The sequence below is a fragment of the Uranotaenia lowii genome, chromosome 1, assembly GCF_029784155.1.
Source record: "Uranotaenia lowii strain MFRU-FL chromosome 1, ASM2978415v1, whole genome shotgun sequence".
Taxonomy (NCBI): domain Eukaryota; kingdom Metazoa; phylum Arthropoda; class Insecta; order Diptera; family Culicidae; genus Uranotaenia; species Uranotaenia lowii.
The window spans coordinates 175,632,484-175,652,562 of record NC_073691.1 but is presented as its reverse complement, the minus strand read 5'-3'; the positions used below and the strand labels follow the sequence as shown (position 1 = coordinate 175,652,562).

General features: G+C 42.4%; 1 protein-coding gene across 1 annotated transcript in view; it reads left to right on the top strand.

The window, feature by feature from the left end:
• The window catches only part of LOC129760630 (neuronal cell adhesion molecule-like), a 245,876-nt gene that overhangs the window by 189,893 nt on the left and 35,904 nt on the right, over window positions 1–20,079 (top strand). Inside the window, exons 5-6 of the mRNA XM_055758315.1 lie at window positions 1,120–1,301; window positions 6,108–6,295. Of these exons, the coding sequence (XP_055614290.1) occupies window positions 1,120–1,301; window positions 6,108–6,295 (370 nt within the window). The remainder of the gene's footprint in view (window positions 1–1,119; window positions 1,302–6,107; window positions 6,296–20,079) is intronic.

Here is a 20,079-nt window from a genome sequence, read left to right as displayed (position 1 = left end):
ACAGATTCAAAGCATCTTTATCATCATTCAAACTTGGATTTCTTTGAACCTGAGTATGATATATGAAAAAATAATAATCAAATTATCAAGAAAAACTAAAATTTGAGTTTACAAAATTGGTTTATCAGAAATGAGAAACAGTGATGCAAACACAGAACTGGATGTCTTTTTTTTAATAAGAATATTTTCTAATGGAAAATCTGGGATAGCGGTCAAAATTTTCATCGGACCCTCACATATCGTCGGATAGATGTATTCTTGACAATTCCAAAAATAAAAGAAAAACTTGAGTTCTACAAGGGTGTCGAAATTATAAGCAATTTAAAAAAAAAAAATGTTTTGTGGGACTTTTTTCATTCGGAACCAACTACAGATAACCTGGCAATGCATATCTACTAAATTGATCAATATAGAGAGACAAAAAGAAAAATACCTACACAATGATCTAATATCAAAACTTAAAAACTTAAAAGGGCCACCCTAGCGATCATCCTAAATAATGTGCTAGCTACGTTCAGGTTCCAAGAATCATTGCAGCCTTCGCCGTTTGTTAAAGGGAGATAATTTGTTTTCTCTGCTGAAATGACATGATTATCTTTAGATAGAAACAGAACTACAAAGCGAGATAGCAAAACAGAATAGGCGAGTAAGTGAGTGGAATGGGTGGGATGACACGCTAACAAATGTGAGGTAGACTACACGATAAACCATCCCGAATGCTTGAATGAAGCTGTGTGAATGCGAGTGTGTGTTTTTCCATGTTCAATGAAACCTGGCAAAACACAATCCAGCAGCCGATTATCATCCCGAGCATCAGCATGCTGATGAATGGGATTCTCTGGACCTTATCTCAGCGGGCAAAAACAAACTAAAACCTGAACCTAAACCGAAACTAACCGAGATAATTAATTCGACAAAACAATGCAATCAACCGGGCAGAATGTTAGCAGCAGTGATTGATTTCTCGACCTCAACTCCATTTCATTCATTGTTTGGGGGGTGGAACTCATGAATAAGAGACCGACTATTTCCCACATTCTCGCAAGACAAACTGACAATGACCGCTAGAATATGACCATTTCATTGAACATTTATTTCTTTCGTTTTTTTTCTCAATAGGGTTGGCGAAAATGGTGACTGGGACCAGGTGGCCCCGATTCGGACCAAGGACAATTCGACCAGCTATCAGGTGGGATCGCTGCTGCCCTTTACCGTGTACAGCTTCCGGGTCCTGGCCATTAACGAGTTTGGCCAGAGTGCCCCCTCCAAGGAGTCCTACTACTTCGTTACGCTGAGAGAAGGTGAGTGTTTTTGATTTTTATCCGTCAAATTGCAACATGAATAGCTTATTGTCATTAAACTCTCAGTGCTCCTGTAACAAACCAGTTTGAAATGCACTCAGCATTTCAAGTTCAATGATTTAAGGTGGATATGAGTAGTCAACCAAGCTAAGCTAAGCTAAGCTCTAGAAAATTTAAATGATTGAAATTTTTAAAATCATAAGTCTTGTATATTGAGTTTACAAATTCAAGTTTCTTTCATCACGAGTCTCGAGTTACGAATTTTCGAATCTACATTTTCTATCGACATTCATAGCTTGTTTCTGCACACTGATTCTGATTTCTGATTTAAGAGTCTGGATTTTTGAGTTCATCCATTTTTTTATATCTGATTTCGAGCTCTGAGACCTAATGCAATTTTTTTTTCTATAGGGGAGAATGAGGATACTTGATCCCTGGGGATACTTGATTCCTCAGCTATATCTCGAAACTGGAATGTCTTACAAAGATCAAATGTTCTAGAAAAATGTGCCAAAATGACCAAAATAACAATGATTGCAGTTAAAAAATTTTTAACAAAATAATTGTTTGAGTAATTGAACTTTGTTTGAAAAATTTCACTAAATGTTACTTGAAGATCTTTTTTCATAACTTTAAAATGTTCCTTACTTGGGAAAATTATGAAAACAATATTTGTTCCAATGTATCAATCGTTCGAGCGTAAAATGAACTTCATAATGACATATTTTCAAAGCAATGGAAAACTCTCAACTTTTTTCAGAAAAAGTTTTCTAAAATGTTGATTATGGGTACAATTGATCCCCTAGAATTGGGTACAATTGATCCCCCTTCCAAACGGCATATTCTTCTTCTGAATTGATCGTTATGATTGCCGATTACGAAATTACTAATATTTATCCAAAAACTAATATTTATCAAACAATTGTCTGAAGAAAAGAGCAAAAATAATTATTTTTTTCTAAATAATAAAAAATAGCGCCTTTAAGTATGCAATGCTGTTAACGTTGAGACAAAGTTATAGAATTTTCTTCTCATGTCTGCTATAAATTGTGAAATGAGAACAAACATGACCGAAATAGTCAATTAACATTCTATCTTGGGGTTTTGTTTGATTTTTATACAAGGATTAGGGCTTCCTGAATAAAAGATCATGTCTCCATCAATAGGGGATCAAGTCTCCCCTAACTTCAGAAAAATCGCAATTTTTTTACTCCCACGAAAATGCTTCTAGTTCTTCAACGGGTTCAAGTATCGTTCTAATTTTTGGAGCATAGAAATTTGAAGTTACAAGCTGTCAGAAAATGTCAAAGACGGCGAGTTGCTTATTTTTTCCAAAGAGATATGGTGAAAATAAGAAAAGGGGATCAAGTATCCCCACTCTCCCCTACAGTTTTGAGCATTGACTCTCGTGTCTTCATTGTCGATTTTAAACTCGTTTCAACTTTTGTGAAACTGCTGAGATCCATATAAATCAACATGATTCAATTTTTAATTTTTAGAATGACTCTAAGAAGTGTTTTATTTATTTTTTTTTTCGGAAGAGCTGAGCCAAAATGCCAAAACGAAAAAAAAACTTTCAATTAAGTTTTATGTTTTCATCAGCTTCACTTCTAATCCAAAACAATTTCTACTGAAAACAAAGCTGACATACAGAAAATGATTGTTTGTTCGACTCAATAACAAAATCCCTCATATCAAAATTCTGGATCACTGAACATAATTTATATTGAGCACGTTGTTCGAGCCCATGGCGACGGATGGAATTGGAATTGACTAATAAATTTGTCCATGGATAAAGTAATCGACATCGAACACAGAGTAACACAGTTTTATGCAATAAAACCCGGGCAATTGCATAGTTAAAAAACAAAAATGGGGGTTGGAAGGGTGATGTCAAATAAAAGATATCAATTTACATTTCATATATGCGTGCTTCAACCCTTTAATGCACAAATTTTTTTTTCAAATGAGCGGAGCAATCATTGATTGAATAAAACAAATGAACAGGTTTGAAGCCGTTCAAAGCCGCAGCCCGTGGCGTAGAGGATAGCCTTCAAGTCTTCTTAGCCAGCGGGCATGAGATCGAATCCCGGTCACGGCATACAAAGTAAACTTTCTGTGGGTTGGTGGTTTTAGCATTTGTAATATGCTAGGCATCATTTTCTCGAAAGATGTACGCTTAGAGTTAAGAGAGGGAATCTCTTCCAGAAAACATCAAGTTTCATTGAGATTGAGATGTATTTGTATTTTTTTTATATTTAAAAAAAGTTGAAAATATAATTTTGAATTGTTGATAATTTTTGCAAATTACTTCCAAACAAGGTGCAGGAAGATGTTGCAAAAAATTTCAAAATCTTTGGTTTTTCTCAAAAAAAATTACACTAGTTTACAGCATTTTTGAACTCAGTAAACTGAAGGTCATTTCCAATGTGAAATCGAGCGCTGAATCCGAAAATGAAATTCAAAAAAATCACAGTAGAACCGTTTTTGAGTTATGCTCCAAATATGAAATTTCGGAAAAATTAAAAAAGTTCTTGTACTTAGATTGAAATATCTCAGACGGCATAACAGTAATTTGGAATCCCTCTTTTGCATATTGAAGGTGAATAAATTTTCTATCGATCATCTGAACACTGTTTTTGCGTTTGACCAACAGTATTGTTGATATTAATGATTGTATGAGAAAAAAAATTATAAAAAACGCATTTTTTTAGAGAAAATTTTGTTTCAACAAATGTTTTAGACTCGATGGTAGCATTTAAAAAATCTGATTTTCTTCTACGCTTGAATGTCAATTTAAAACAAAGATTTCAAGCGGCTATTTATCAAAATCGGTTGAAAATTGAAGAAGTTATGGCTACTTTACCATACTAGTATTTTTTTGTAGTTTTTCATAATTTAACGAACCGCAGTACACTTATCATAGTATAGGAAGAATAAAACATGAAAAATCTCACTTGCTCCAAGTCAAAACTATTTATTAGCTTACCAGAAGGTCACATGCCAAGTTTCAGGAAGATCTGACCATAGGGAGGGGTTGCTTGAGTCTCAAACGTGAATAAAATTTTGAGGTATTTTGTCCGGAAGGAACGAAAAATACTGGTTTTCATCAATAACTTTTTTCATCACTAACTGATTGTTTTTTATGGTTGATTTTCTTAAAGCCTAAGTTGAGACAAATATTTCATCCGAAGACTGTAACTCGATTGGATTTGAAACAGAAAAGTTATTGCGGTTCAAAGATTGTATTTTGGTCGAAAAATGTCGTATAAAACGCAATGCGTAAAAAGTACTCATTGCGTGTTGGACAAATTTGCGGTCTTTGAATCGCAATAACTTTTCTGTTTCAAATCCAATCGAGTTACAGTCTTCGGATGAAATATTTGTCTCAACTTAGGCTTTCAGAAAATCAACAATAAAAAACAATCAGCTGGTGATGAAAAAAGTTATTGATGAAAAACCAGTATTTTTCGTTCTTTCCGGACAAAATACCTCAAAATTTTATTCACGTTTTATACTCAAGCAACCCCTCCCTATGGTCAGATCTTCCTGAAACTTGGCATGTGACCTTTTGGTAAGCTAATAAATAGTTTTGACTTGGAGCGAGTGAGATTTTTCATGTTTCAGTCTTCCTATACTATGATAAGTGTACTGCGGTTCGTTAAATTATTAAAAACTCCAAAAATTTCAGTTATGGTAAAGTAGCCATAGCTTCTTCAATTTTCAACCGATTTTGATAAATAACCACTTGAAATCTTTGTTTTGAATTGACATTTTTGCGCAAAAGAAAATCAGATTTTTTAAATGCTACCATCGAGTCAAAACTTTCGTTAAAACAAAATTTTCTCTAAAAAAAAATGCGTTTTTTATAATTTTTTTTCTCATAAAGTCACTAATATCCACAATAATGTTGGTCAAACGCAAAAACAGTGTTCAGATGATCGATAGAAAATTTATTCACCTTCAATATGCAAAAGAGGGATTCCAAATTACTGTTATGCCGTCCGAGATATTTCAATCTAAGTATAAGAACTTTTTTAATTTTTCCGAAATTTCATATTTGGAGCATAACTCAAAAACGGTTCTACTGAGATTTTTTTGAATTTCATTTTCGGATTCAGCGCTCGATTTTACATTAAAAATGTTGGTCAGTTAATCAAGTTCACGATTTTTTTAAAATTTTGTAAACTAGTGTTATTGTATTCCATATTTGCAATTTTTGTGCACACTTTTTTCAATATCTCCCATATTCATTAAAATATCGTTTTTGAAATACCATGGATACATTTTTCTTATCTCTGACATATTTTTTTGTGAATATATAACTCAAAAATATCCTCGCATTTGCGAGTTAACACTTCGCATAAAAAGGTTGATTATTACGTGACTGTGAATAACAAAGTGGTTTAGCATATTTTATTGATTTTGTTTTTCGATGCAGAATGTGTTCATTTTTTCTTTGATTCGTGTTTCACATTCAAAATTAATTGAATATTCCAACGGCGGTTTTGTCTGGAATGATATTCAACCCATCTCCCCTCAATTTCATCGATGGTAACATAATTGATTGAAATCACAGCCATTTCACTTGTAGATTTGTACATCACCCGGATGGAACAAAATCGAATGAGAACGGATCCCTTCTGGCGATGAAATTGATGACCCAAAAATTGATTCCACCGATTGACTCCGGAATTCTGCTGCCATCCTTCCTTCAAATGACCTGCCATCAATTGTCAGTTGTTTAACTTGATTCATCCGCTTTTCTCTGATGGTATTTTTTTTTTGACTTTTTCTCTTTCTCAGCTCCAACCGGAAAACCGGTGACGACCATCGCTCACAACACGAGCGCCACCTCCCTGTACATTTCCTGGAAGCCGCCACCACCGGATACCATCCTGGGGGAGTTCCTTGGCTATCGGATCACGTTCCGGACCCGGGACCGCAACCCGGACGACGTCAAGGAAATCTACATTCGGGACAGCACGGTCGAGGTGAGTTTTGCTTCTATTCCTTAAAAGGGTGTGAGGGGGATGGGGTTTGGTAGGATTTCTCACCTCCCCACATCAAACCAACCCCAAAACACCCGAATGGAAGATGACCGACAGACAGGCAGCTTGTCAAGAAGCAGCAGCCGGAAATGGTTTGAAATATTGATTCGTAGCACACATGGCCTTCAGTCACGATGATGATGATGATGAACTAAGACTGCCTGGAACAAACTGGCTGCTAAATTGGAAATTTATTCAAAACTAGCTGACCCGGTAGACTTGGTTCTACCATAAACTCCATGATTAGTTTTAAATGTTGAGCTATTCATTTATCCGTTCTTTCTTTCTACGTTAAACAAATTTGAACAAGCATTTTGAATTTTTGTACAGGGTAGAATAAGGATACTTGATCCCTGGGGATAATTGATTCCTAAGCTATACCTCGAAACTGGAATACCTTACAAAGATCAAATAGGTCAGAAAAATTTTCCAAATCTCCAAATATCTAAAAAATTAAAAAAAAAATAACCATTTCCTGCGATGTTAGAAAGAGAACATTAATCCATTTTTAGAAGAGTAAGCCCAGAGGAACCACCAAATTTTGCAAGTTTTGTGACTTGCAAAGCACTCATGAATTTCTTTTAAACAACTTTATCCTTCAAAAAACTCACAATTTAAGCTTTTGTTAATTTTAGTTCGTAAATTTTAAATGATTTTTTCAATTATGGTTTACCGGACAAAGGAAAGAAGTTTTTTATTTTATGCTGTGGAAATAAACCAAACATTATTAAATAATGCCTCTCAAAATATTTTTACATTTATAATAATCACCAAAATATTATTTACAATAAACGAGCTCTTAAATTCTATTGAAGGAATTAAAGCAACTTGCGGATGTGTACTTTTTGGAATTTTATTGCATATTTAAAGGCGCTGATTGCTTCACATCACCTCTGCGTCTGGAAAAACGTTTTTGAATAACGAGTTTAGTTGATTCTACTCAAAGAAAAGTAGTATGAATCGAAGAGACAACTTATATTTTAGCAAAAAATCCGGATATAAATCCATAAAATTCATGATCTTATCCATGGTATTCATATCTTAAATAGGAATTCAATAAAGGAGACAAAAAAACAAAAACAAAAAAAAAAGAGTACGTATCCTAAGTAAACATTTAAGTTTTATGCCAACCTTCACAGCTCGCTTAAGACTATTTCCTAAATCTACTTTATGAGCCAAAGCGTATTCTATGCTTTAGCACAATCACTTTAAAGCTAACACTTGACATTGTCTTCAAATCTAATTCTATAAGCTAAAATAAAACATCCAACAGAATAGTTTTATTTGACCTTTTACATACATACATACATACATATATACATACATACATACATACATACATACATACATACATACAGCTCTTTTAAAACTAGGTTATGGACTGGCGAGCCTCTCGAGTCGGTGTAGGATGTCGTCACCGTTGGAAACATCCGAGTCGTAGCGTTCCAAGTCCCGAATGTGTGCCGTGACAGGCGCGAATCTAGGATAAGCTGCTCTCGATTTGGCACACAACGGGCAGGAAAATCCGCGGGCCAAAAATCCTAGGGTTGCCAACCAAGGGGGATAAAGAAGACCGGACAACGGTCGGAGTAGACTGACCCCATCTACGGGGGGCTGTCGAGTAGAGTGCATCCGACCCCACGGTTTGAAGTTACAAAGATAAGACAATACCTTCTGCGTAGCGAATGCCGTGGGTGCGCCGCGTTCGTGAGTAGGATGCTCCACCTTCGGGGAGTATCCGAGTAGAGCGGTTCTCAACGACAGAAGCTGCGGGGATAAGACATGACCTTCTTCGCAGTGGAAATCGTTGGGAAAGGGTTATTCCACGTTCGGGGAATACCCACGGGTAGAGTGGCTCTCGACGCCGGGCGAGCCATTCTAGTCGGTGTAGGATGACGTCTTCGTCGGGAATCATCTGAGTCGTTGCGTTAAGTCCCGCGCGTGTGCCGTGACAGGCGCGAGTCTAAGATAAGCTGCTCTCGATCAGGCACACGACGGGCAAGGTGGCAAACCTCGAACCCTGAAGATAAGAGGTCGGTCCTCGAGTCGTTAGAGGAGAGGTCAGGCCTCAAACCTTCAGGCAGAGAGGTTTGTGTGGTAAACCCCGAGTCATTATGATAAGGGGTCGGGTCTCGAGTCGTAAGAGGAGGGATCAGGCCCCTTACCAACAAGAGGAGGGGTACAAGTGGTCACCTCGAGTCATTACGAGGAGAGGTCAGATTTCAAGTCGTTAGAGTAGAGATCGGGCTTTGAATCGTGCAGAGGAGAGGTAAACCTCGAGTCGATGCGAGGAGGGGTCGGATCTCAAGTCGCTAGAGGAGAGATCAGGCTACAAGTCGCGAAGAGGAGAGGTTTGTGTGAGAATCTCGAGTCTTTGCGAGGAGATGTCGGATCTCGAGTCGTTAGAGGAGAGTTCAGGCGTCGAGTCGTAAGGATGAGAGGTTGTGCTGAAAGTGGTCTCGTTAATGAGTATTGCCTTGGAGCGCATCAGCGCGAATAGACCTCCCACTATTGAAGCATAGTGTGTCAAACAGTTCGAGGTGGGAACCAGGTCTGCGGCCCTAGGTGGAGTTTAGGGAGTAGGGGGTATACACGGAGTATATCATGAGTTTTCCCATTGTACTCATGGACCCAGAGTAACTAACTGGGGGGACGCGGTGGCTCGCCGTGCCTTGGAATACAATCCGTAAAGGGGCCGTTCACATTCCACGTGGACAACTTAGGGGGAGGGGGGTGTATGGAAATGTCCACGCTTGGCCACGGAAAGGGGGGTAGGGGTTTGGGTCATGTCCACGTGGACATATTGGGGGTTACTCGCGTCGCAGAATAAGGCCCACTTACTTCCAAAATATTTTGTAAAGGTGAATAAATATTAAAATGATTCAATCGAAATCTTTAAATTTCAAAGCTTTCCAGTGAAATTTTAAACAGTTAGTAGCCACTTGAAAGCAAAAGATAAATATGATACATAATTTAGAGATTAGATTTAGAAAAAAAAAAACAATTTCAAATCTGTCCACGTGGACATCCGGCGAGGGGGGTAGGGGTTTGCCAAATGTCCACGCTTGTCCACGGAGGGGGAGGAGGGGGTCAAAAATCTCATTTTTCTGTCCACGTGGTATCTGAACGGCCCCAAACCGGGATTTACCACCTTATTTTTTATTTACATAGTATTCCGTCTCACGACATAACTTGACGAACATAGTTCCTAAAATTCACTCGGTTCATAGCAACCGTTCTCCAATTTCTCGGGCACCCCACGTTCGCCAGATCACGCTCCACTTGGTCTAACCACCTTGCTCGTTGCTCCCCTGCTCGTCTTGTTCCTACCGGATTCGTGGCGAACACCTGTTTTGCAGGACAGTCATCCGGCATTCTCGCAACATGTCCCGCCCAGCGTATCCGGCCAGCCTTCACCACCTTCTGGATACTGGGTTCGCCGTAGAGTCGCGCGAGCTCGTGGTTCATCCTTCGCCTCCACACTCCGTTCTCCTGTACGCCGCCAAAGATGGTTCCTAACACTCGTCGCTCGAATACTCCGAGTGTACGCAGGTCCTCCTCGAGCAATATCCATGTCTCGTGCCCGTAGAGAACAACCGGTCTAATAAGCGTCTTATACAGGTTACACTTCGTGCGAGGGCTAAGTCTTCTCGATCGCAGTTGCTTGTGGAGTCCATAGTAGGCACGACTTCCGCTAATAATTCGCCTCCGGATCTCACGGCTGGTGTCATTGTCTGCGGTCACCAGGGAGCCGAGATAGACAAAGTCTTCGACTATCTCCAGCTCGTCGCCGTCGATCGTGACCTTGTTATTACTGGACAAGCGGGTTCGGTCGGTCTCGGATCCGCAGGCCAGCATGTACTTTGTCTTGGACGTATTAATCATCAACCCAATCCTTCCTGCTTCGCGTTTCAGTTTGCGGTAGATCTCCCCCACCGCCGCAGATGATCTGCCGACTATATCAATGTCATCGGCAAAGCAGATAAGTTGACTGGATCTGTTGAAAATCGTGCCCCGCATTTCGCCCACCGCTCGTCGAATAACACCTTCTAGCGCCACGTTGAACATCATGCAGGATAGACCATCACCTTGTCGAAGCCCCCTGCGAGATTCGAATGAACTCGACAATTCACCCGAAATCCGCACACAGCACTGCGTTCCATCCATCGTCGCCTTGATCAGTCTGATCAGCTTCCCGGAAAAGCCGTTCTCGTCCATGATTTTCCATAGCTCGTTACGGTCGATCGTGTCGTATGCGGCTTTGAAGTCGATGAATAGATGGTGCGTAGGGACTTGGTGTTCCCGGCATTTTTGGAGGATTTGCCGTAATGTAAATATCTGGTCAGTCGTTGACCGTCCCTCCATGAAGCCGGCCTGATGACTTCCCACGAATCTGTTTGCTTGTGGCGTTAGGCGGCGGAGTAGGATTCGGGACAACACTTTGTAGGCGGCGTTGAGGACAGTGATCGCTCGGTAGTTCTCACAGTCCAATTTGTCGCCCTTCTTGTAGATGGGGCATATTACCCCCTCCTTCCACTCCTCCGGTAGCTGTTCTATGTCCCAGATCCGGATTATCAACCGGTGTAGGCAATCGGCCAACCTGTCCGGGCCCATTTTGATGAGTTCAGCTGCGATGCCATCCTTCCCAGCCGACTTGTTTCTATTCAGCTGGCGAATGGCTTCCTTAACTTCACTCATCGTTGGGATTGGCTCCTCTACGTCGTTGGCTACGCCGGCGATGTACCTTCCCCCACCGTCTTGATCTCCTGCACGTGCGCTGTTCAGGTGTTCATCGATGTGCTGCTTCCACCTTTTGATCACCTCACGATTGTCCGTCAGGATACCCCCGTCCTTATCCCGGCACATTTCGGCTTGCGGCACGAAGCCTTTGCGGGATGCGTTGAGTTTCTGATAGAACTTTCGTGTTTCTTGGGAACGATGCAGCTGCTCCAGCTCCTCGAGCTCCTCCTCCTCCAGGCGGCGCTTTTTCTCCTGGAAAAGTTGGACTCGCTGCCTCTTCCGCTGTCGGTGATTTTCCACATTTCGACGGGTGCCTCTCTGCACTACTGCCACCCGCGCGGCATTCTCTTCGTCCATCACCCTCCTACACTCCTCGTCGAACCAGTCGTTCCGTCGCGATCGCTCCACGTAACCGATGACGTTCTCCGCAGCACTGTTGATGGCTGTTTTGATGGTATCCCAACAGTCCTCGAGAGGGGCTTCGTCAAGCTCGCCCTCTGCCGGCAGCGCTGCTTCGACCGATTGCGCGTAGTCTGCCGCGACCTCAGGTTGCTTCAGTCGCGCGATATTTAACCGAGGCGGGCGCCGGTTTCGCGTGTTGTTCACTACGGAGAGTTTTGGGCGCATCTTCACCATCACCAGATAATGGTCCGACTCGATGTTGGCGCCCCGACAGGATCTGACGTCGATGATGTCCGAGAAGTGCCGGCTGTCGATCAAAACGTGGTCGATCTGTGATTGAGTTTGGTACGGTGATCTCCAGGTGTACTTGTGTGGGAGGTGGTGCTGGAAAAAGGTACTACGTACTGCCATTCGTTTGGAGGCGGCGAAATCAATAAGTCTGAGGCCGTTTTCGTTGGTCAGCTGGTGTGCACTGAACCTTCCAATTGTCGGTTTGAATTCCTCCTCCTGGCCGACCTGAGCATTGAAATCCCCGATGACGATCTTGATATCATGTTTTGGGCAACGGTCGTATTCACGCTCCAGCTGCGCGTAGAATTCGTCTTTGTCGTCACCGGTACTTCCGAGGTGAGGGCTGTGCACGTTGATGATGCTGATGTTGAAGAACCGGCCCTTGATTCTCAACCGGCACATTCGTGAGTTGATCGGCCACCACCCGATCACGCGCTTTTGCATCTTTCCCATCACTATAAAAACTGTTCCAAGCTCGTGTGTGTTGCCGCAGCTCTGGTAGATGGCACGACCATCTGGATACGTTCGTACCGTGGAGCCCTTCCAGCATACCTCCTGCAGCGCTACGATGTCGAATTTGCGGCTCTTCAATTCGTTGGAGAGCACGTGGGTACTGCCCACAAAATTTAGAGATCGGCAGTTCCATGTTCCAAGATTCCAATCGCTTGTCCCTTTTCGTCGCGTGGGTCTTTGCCGATTTCCATCCGAAATTTGTTGTTCGTTGTTCGTTGCTTATGTTTTTTGTAGTCACAGGCTCGCAAGGCCCGCAGCTAACCCCACTATCTCGCAGGAGGACCGTCGCGATGTTGCTGTTTTGGGTCCCGAACACCACCAGGACGCTGTTGCACTCCGCACGCCGCCCCTGACATGGAGAACAGACGCGTACGAAGCCCCCTATCTCAGTCTGCATGCGACCAAAGCATCCACCGGGGTTGGGTACCCGATCTCCGCTAAGGTTGCTCGCACCCCAGCTAGCACCAGGGGGAGGTAGAGAATCGGAGTGTGACTTTGTGACTTGCAAAACACTCATGAATTTCTTTTAAACTACTTTATCCTTTAAAAAACTCACAATTTCAGCTTTTGTTAATTTTAGTGCGTAAATTTTAAATGATTTTTTCAATTATAGTCTACCGGGCAATGGAAAGAAGTTTTTTATTTTATTCTGTGGAAATAAACCAAACATTATAAAATAATGCCTCTCAAAACATTTTTACAGTTATAATAGTCTGCCAAAAAATATTTAAAATAAACGAGCTCTTAAATTCTATACAAGGCATTAAAGCAACTTGCTGATGTGTACTTTTTGGAATTTTATTGCATATTTAAAGGCGCTGATTGCTTCACATCACCTCTGCGTCTGGAAAAAGCGTTTTTGAATAACGAGTTTAGCTGATTCTACTCAAAGAAAAGTAGTATGAATCAAAGAGACAATTTATATTTTAACAAAAAATCCGGATATAAATCCATAAAATTCATGGTCTTATCCATGGTATTCATATCTTAAAAAGGAATTCAATAAAGGAGACAAAAATGAAATGCCACCCAACGTATGCAAAAAGAGTTTTGTTTTTTTATTCTGATTTCTTGAATAAGAAAAGATCACAAACTTCACAAATAAGAACGTTTCTCTTGTGAAAAAAAAACTTTAAAACAATAAAAAAGTTCATTTCATAAAATTTTACAAAAAGAAGAGTACGCTGATTTCTCCATCGAAAAAGAGTACAGGTACTCTTAAAAGAGTACGTATCCTAAGTAAACATTTAAGTTTTATGCCAACATTCACAGCTCGCTTAAGACTATTTCCTAAATCTACTTTATGAGCCAAAGCGTATTCTATGCTTTAGCACAATCACTTTAAAGCTAACACTTGACATTGTCTTTAAATCTAATTCTATAAGCTAAAATAAAACATCCAACAGAATAGTTTTATTTGACCTTATACATACATACATACATACATACATACATACATACATACAGCTCTTTTAAAACTAGGTTATGGACTGGCGAGCCTCTCGAGTCGGTGTAGGATGTCGTCACCGTCGGGAAACATCCGAGTCGTAGCGTTCCAAGTCCCGAATAAGTGCCGTGATAGGCACGAGTCTAGGATAAGATGCTCTCGATTTGGCACACAACGGGCAGGAAAATCCGCGGGCCAAAAATCCTAGGGTTGCCAACCAAGGGGGATAAAGAAGACCGGACAACGGTTGGAGTAGACTGACCCCATCGACGGGGGGCTGTCGAGTAGAGTGCGTCCGACCCCACGGTTGAAGTTACAAAGATAAGACAATACCTTCTGCGTAGTGGATGCCGTGGGTGCGCCGCGTTCGTGAGTAGGATGCTCCACCTTCGGGGAGTATCCGAGTAGAGCGGTTCTCAACGACAGAAGCTGCGGGGATAAGACATGACCTTCTTCGCAGTGGAAATCGTTGGGAAAGGGTTATTCCACGTTCGGGGAATACCCACGGGTAGAGTGGCTCTCGACGCCGGGCGAGCCATTCTAGTCGGTGTAGGATGACGTCTTCGTCGGGAATCATCTGAGTCGTTGCGTTAAGTCTCGAGCGTGTGCCGTGACAGGCGCGAGTCTAGGATAAGCTGCTCTCGATCAGGCACACGACGGGCAAGGTGGCAAACCTCGAACCCTGAAGATAAGAGGTCGGTCCTCGAGTCGTTAGAGGAGAGGTCAGGCCTCAAACCTTCAGGCAGAGAGGTTTGTGTGGTAAACCCCGAGTCTTTATGATAAGGGGTCGGGTCTCGAGTCGTAAGAGGAGGGATCAGGCCCCTTACCAACAAGAGGAGGGGTACAAGTGGTCACCTCGAGTCATTACGAGGAGAGGTCAGATTTCAAGTCGTTAGAGGAGAGATCGGGCCTTAAATCGTGCAGAGGAGAGGTCAACCTCGAGTCGATGCGAGGAGGGGTCGGATCTCAAGTCGCTAGAAGAGAGATCAGGCTACAAGTCGCGAAGAGGAGAGGTTTGTGTGAGAATCTCGAGTCTTTGCGAGGAGATGTCGGTTCTCGAGTCGTTAGAGGAGAGTTCAGGCGTCGAGTCGTAAGGATGAGAGGTTGTGCTGAAAGTGGTCTTGTTAATGAGTATTGCCTTTGAGCGCATTAGCGCGAATAGACCTCCCACTATTGAAGCATAGTGTACTAAACAGTTCGAGGTGGGAACCAGGTCTGCGGCCCCAGGTGGAGTTTAGGGAGTAGGGGGTATACACGGAGTATATCATGAGTCTTCCCACTGTACCCATGGACCCAGAGTAGCAAACTGGGGGGACGCGGTGGCTCGCCGTGCCTTGGAATATAATCCGTAAACCGGGATTTACCATCTGTGGTTACCAACTTAAAAAAAAAACATACATACATACATACAGCTTTTTTAAAACTAGGTTATGGACTGGCGAGCCTCTCGAGTCGGTGTAGGATGTCGTCACCGCCGGGAAACATCCGAGTCGTAGCGTTCCAAGTCCCGAATGTGTGCCGTGACAGGCGTGAGTCTAGGATAAGCTGCTCTCGATTTGGCACACAACGGGCAGGAAAATCCGCGGGCCAAAAATCCTAGGGTTGCCAGCCAAGGGGAATAAAGAAGACCGGACAACGGTCGGAGTAGACTGACGCCATCGACGGGGGGCTGTCGAGTAGAGTGCGTCCGACCCCGCGGTTTGAAGTTACAAAGATAAGACAATACCTTCTGCGTAGCGGATGCCGTGGGTGCGCCGCGTTCGTGCGTAGGATGCTCCACCTTCGGGGAGTATCCGAGTAGAGCGGTTCTCAACGACAGAAGCTGCGGGGATAAGACATGACCTTCTTCGCAGTGAAAATCGTTGGGAAAGGGTTATTCCACGTTCGGGGAATACCCACGGGTAGAGTGGCTCTCGACGCCGGGCGAGCCATTCGAGTCAGTGTAGGATGACGTCTTCGTCAGGAATCATCCGAGTCGTTGCGTTAAGTCCCGCGCGTGTGCCGTGACAGGCGCGAGTCCAGGATAAGCTGCTCTCGATCTGGCACACGACGGGCAAGGTGGCAAACTTCGAACCCTGAAGATAAGAGGTCGTGCTTCGAGTCGTTAGAGGAGAGGTCAGGTCTCAAACCTTCAGGCGGAGAGGTTTGTGTGGTCAACCCCGAGTCTTTATGATAAGGGGTCGGGTCTCGAGTCGTAAGAGGAGGGATCAGGCCCCCTACCAACAAGAGGAGAGGTACAAGTGGTCACCTCGAGTCATTACGAGGAGAGGTCAGATTTCAAGTCGTTAGAGGAGAGATCCGGCCTTGAATCGTGCAGAGGAGAGGTCAACCTCGAGTCGATGCGAGGAAGGGTCGGATCTCAAGTCGTTAGAGGAGAGATCAGGCCTCAATTCGCGAAGAGGAGAGGTTTGTGTGAGAATCTCGAGTCATTGCGAGGAGATGTCGGTTCTCAAGTCGTTAGAGGAGAGTTCAGGCGTCGAGTCGTAAGGATGAGAGGTTGTGCTGAAAGTGGTCTTGTTAATGAATATTGCCTTTGAGCGCATTAGCGCGAATAGACCTCCCACTATTGAAGCATAGTGTACTAAACAGTTCGAGGTGGGAACCAGGTCTGCGGCCCCCAGGTGGAGTTTAGGGAGTAGGGGATATACACAGAGTATATCATAAGTCTTCCCATTGAACCCATGAACCCAGAGTAGCAAACTGGGGGGACCCGGTGGCTCGCCGTGCCTTGGAATACAATCCGTAAACCGGGATTTACCACCTGTGGTTACCAACTAAAAAAAAAAACTAGGTTATGGAATCTGATAGTAATTTTATTGCGGGAGCTTTCTGTTACGTGGTTTTTTCTCGTGTTAACACTTACTCTCCCAAGCATATGGTGATTGGTGAAGATTGCATTTAAATTAATTTAAAAATTATTTCATTTATTCATATCATAGCATGAAACTTCCTGCAACCTAAGATTTCTGGTGAAATATATACGAAATAGCATCAAAACATAAGCACGCCTTAAAAAAATCAAAGTTGATTACAATTTAAGCATTTTTTACATTAAAAAATTATAATTTATGGAACGCATTAATTTGCTCAAATAATGCATATTTTTTGCATTGAAACTCTTAAACTATACAATAAATAGCACCGCAAACATTGTCAAATTTGATGAAAATGTCTAATTTTTAATAGGGTAAGAACACTATATATTGAACACCATCTTTGGGATTCAACACATTTGTGGCCAATAAATAATAACGAAAGGTTTTTCTGATAAAATTTAAATAGCGTAGCTTAAGCTTATTTCTCTGCTTCGAATCGATATATTTTTTTCGTGGAAATATGTTTTGAAATTATTATTTCAGCATTTTTATTCAAAATTACTTTTGTCCCAATGATTAAACACAATGATTTAAATATTGAACAGGCAAGGTTCTAATTATTGAACACGTAAACATTGAATATCATTGCATATATTCAGGGGTATTTCGCTTGATAGTATGCCTTGCAGGGGCGATTTTGGTTGAGCTAGCAACCAAGAAACAGTTTGTTTACATTTCCAAACACCAACCGATGTTTGTTCAACAACTGGTACAGGCATTTCTTTACGAAACGAATACTGCAAGATTGAACGTTCAATAATTGAAACATTGGCGTTTTCTGTAATCCAATGATTGAACACTTTAATTTGTTAAATTTTAAGAAAATAAGCATAATAAAGGCTGCCACTCTTCCAGAAATCATTCAAAAAGACTTAGTTTAAAACACTCATATCATTATCTTAGACGTTTATTTGTCTTTTATCCAATTTTTCCCCCAATCAAAAATAGGCTGTTTTCTTCATCCAGTCGAAAAACCAAGCTAAAATTTGAACACATATTCAAGTTTCGAGGATTGTGGCTTTAAGAGTCCGAGATTCTTGATAAAAATTTGAACATAGGTAGAAAATGCTTCAACAGTGGCACAACGAATTTTGATTCATTTTTCTACTGTATATTATTGTTTTAATCTGTAAATGTTTAACTAGTGTTCAATATCTGGTACCTGTTCAATAACTAGTGCTTCTACCCTACTAAAAATTATTTCCAGCAAGATGGCTTCAGTAATTTGGATTGAGTTCCACTATCAACATGGCGTTTAGTAACTTAAAATTGAAAATCTTAATGCAGTTGTTAAACAGTTTTAAAATTGTTGTATGCCAGTTAAAAAAATGTTGTAATAAAACAATTTCAATGAACGGCTTTATGAGAGTTTTAAGACAGCTTGAATCACAGCTTCGCGCGGCGTTTCTCTAAGTAGAATACATGCTCATGATGGATTTATCCATTTTTGAGTAAGAGAAGTTTGTCGCAATAAATGAGAACATATCGATTTGTTGCTTGTCAAAAGGCATTTATGCAGTTATTTGTTTTGCTTCCTTTTGACTGTGAGGATGATCGATTATCTACAAATAACAAGTAGGTATTGTTATCAAATAATCTCAGACTCTTTTGGAATAGATCATTTTCTGTCATCAAATGCCTGGCCTCAAAGTCTTATAGCAAGGATTCGTATTTTCACCGTTCTAAGAAGATTTACCTCAGTCAGCTAACAAAATCAAATGAACATTTACTTTTAGATTTTGCATGATTTTTGCCAAAGCTGGCGCCCTGATTTAAGGATCAAGTCTCCTTTAATTTTTTTTTATTTGGTCTTTAGGATTTTAACATCTGGATGTCATTCATCCCTTGAAGTCTCCTTTAATGAAGTTTAATAGCTCCTTTAACTTTCAAAATATCACAATCCTTCACTTCTAGTTCATCTACGGGTTAATGTATCGATCTAACTTTCGCAACATAGAAACTTGAAAGTACACGCTGTTTGAAAAAGCAAAAGACCAAACTGTTTCTCCGAGAGTCCGCCCTCGCTTTCAGTGTATCTCTGAAGTCGGATCTGAATCACCTTTTCCAGGACCTTACCCGCTGTATCCAGTAGACAGATCAGCCGATTAGCCTACGCTTACCCGTTTTTGGCAGAAGGACGAGTTTCTGCCGTTTCGACGTGTCAGGGAACACCCGTTCCATCCCTGATTGCGGCCTTCATTGCGACGTTAGGAATGCCGTCCGGGGGCCTTCCTCGGTTGGAGAGACTTGGCGATCTCGCGAAGTTCTTCCCCCGTTATCCGCTCTTCAGCGCTGTTGTCCCAGTCATACGGGACTGTTGGCCAGCGGGTAACATCGTAAGCTCATTGATGATGACTCTCAGTTTATCCGGGGACGTTTCAGGTGGTGCGCCCCCACTTTTAGTTCTGCCCATGACTATCCGATAAGCATCACCCCATGGACAGTCGTTGGCATCACGGCATAACTGCTTGAAACTTGCCCTCTTACTTGCATTGATGACCCTGCGGAGGGCCGATCTCGCGCTTGTGAAGAGTGGCCTACGCTCCATTCTCTCTTTTTGGGTTCTTGCGATCTGCATCCTGCGCCTTGCCCTATGGCAATCGGCACGCAGACCCACAATTCCCTCTGTCCACCAGTAGACGGATGGCCTAGTGTTTTTACGCTTGGCCCTTCTTGTCATCGCAGTATCGCAAGCGCGAGCTAGAACCCTAGGTTCCTCTCCCAGTGCAACACTTCGACAAAGACGTTCTGGTCGAACTGTGTTGTCTTCTTGGTTGGTAGACTCACATCTACCTGCCCGCGTACTTGAGCCTAGCCGATAGCGGATCACGAAGTGATCGCTATTCGTGTAGGCCTTGCTAACCATCCAATCGCATACCAACCCCGGGCTACCGAAGGAGACATCTATGGTTGACTCGCTCCCGTTCCAACCCTGGTAGGTACTGGTGTTCCCTGCGTTGGCCAGCTCCACATTCAGCCTTGCCAGGTCTTCTAAAAGAATTTGACCTCTGGGGTTTGTGAGGCGGCTACCCCATTCATCGGCCCACGCGTTATAGTCGCCAGCAATAGCGATGGGGCTTCTCCCCGTTAGCACCCCTACCTTCTTGCCGAACCTCTCCAAGGACCATCTTGGGGGAGCATAACAGCTACAGAAGTAGATCCCGTTAACTTTGGCCACCACCATGCTATCGTTTTCAGTCGCCACCACTTCTTGTATGGGGAAACTACCTGTTACCCATATCGCGGTCAGTTTGGCATCATCGATCGCCCAATTAGTGCCATTCGCAGCTCTGCGATATGGGTCTTCCACTAGCGCGATGTCCAACTTTTCCTCAACTGTCATCTGCCGCAACAGCAGGTGTGCTGTGTAGCAGTGGTTGAGGTTAAGTTGGACGACCTCTATGCTCTTGGCGCCCGGGGTGGTACCGCCTGCGCCTTTTTGTAGGCGGGGCACCTAG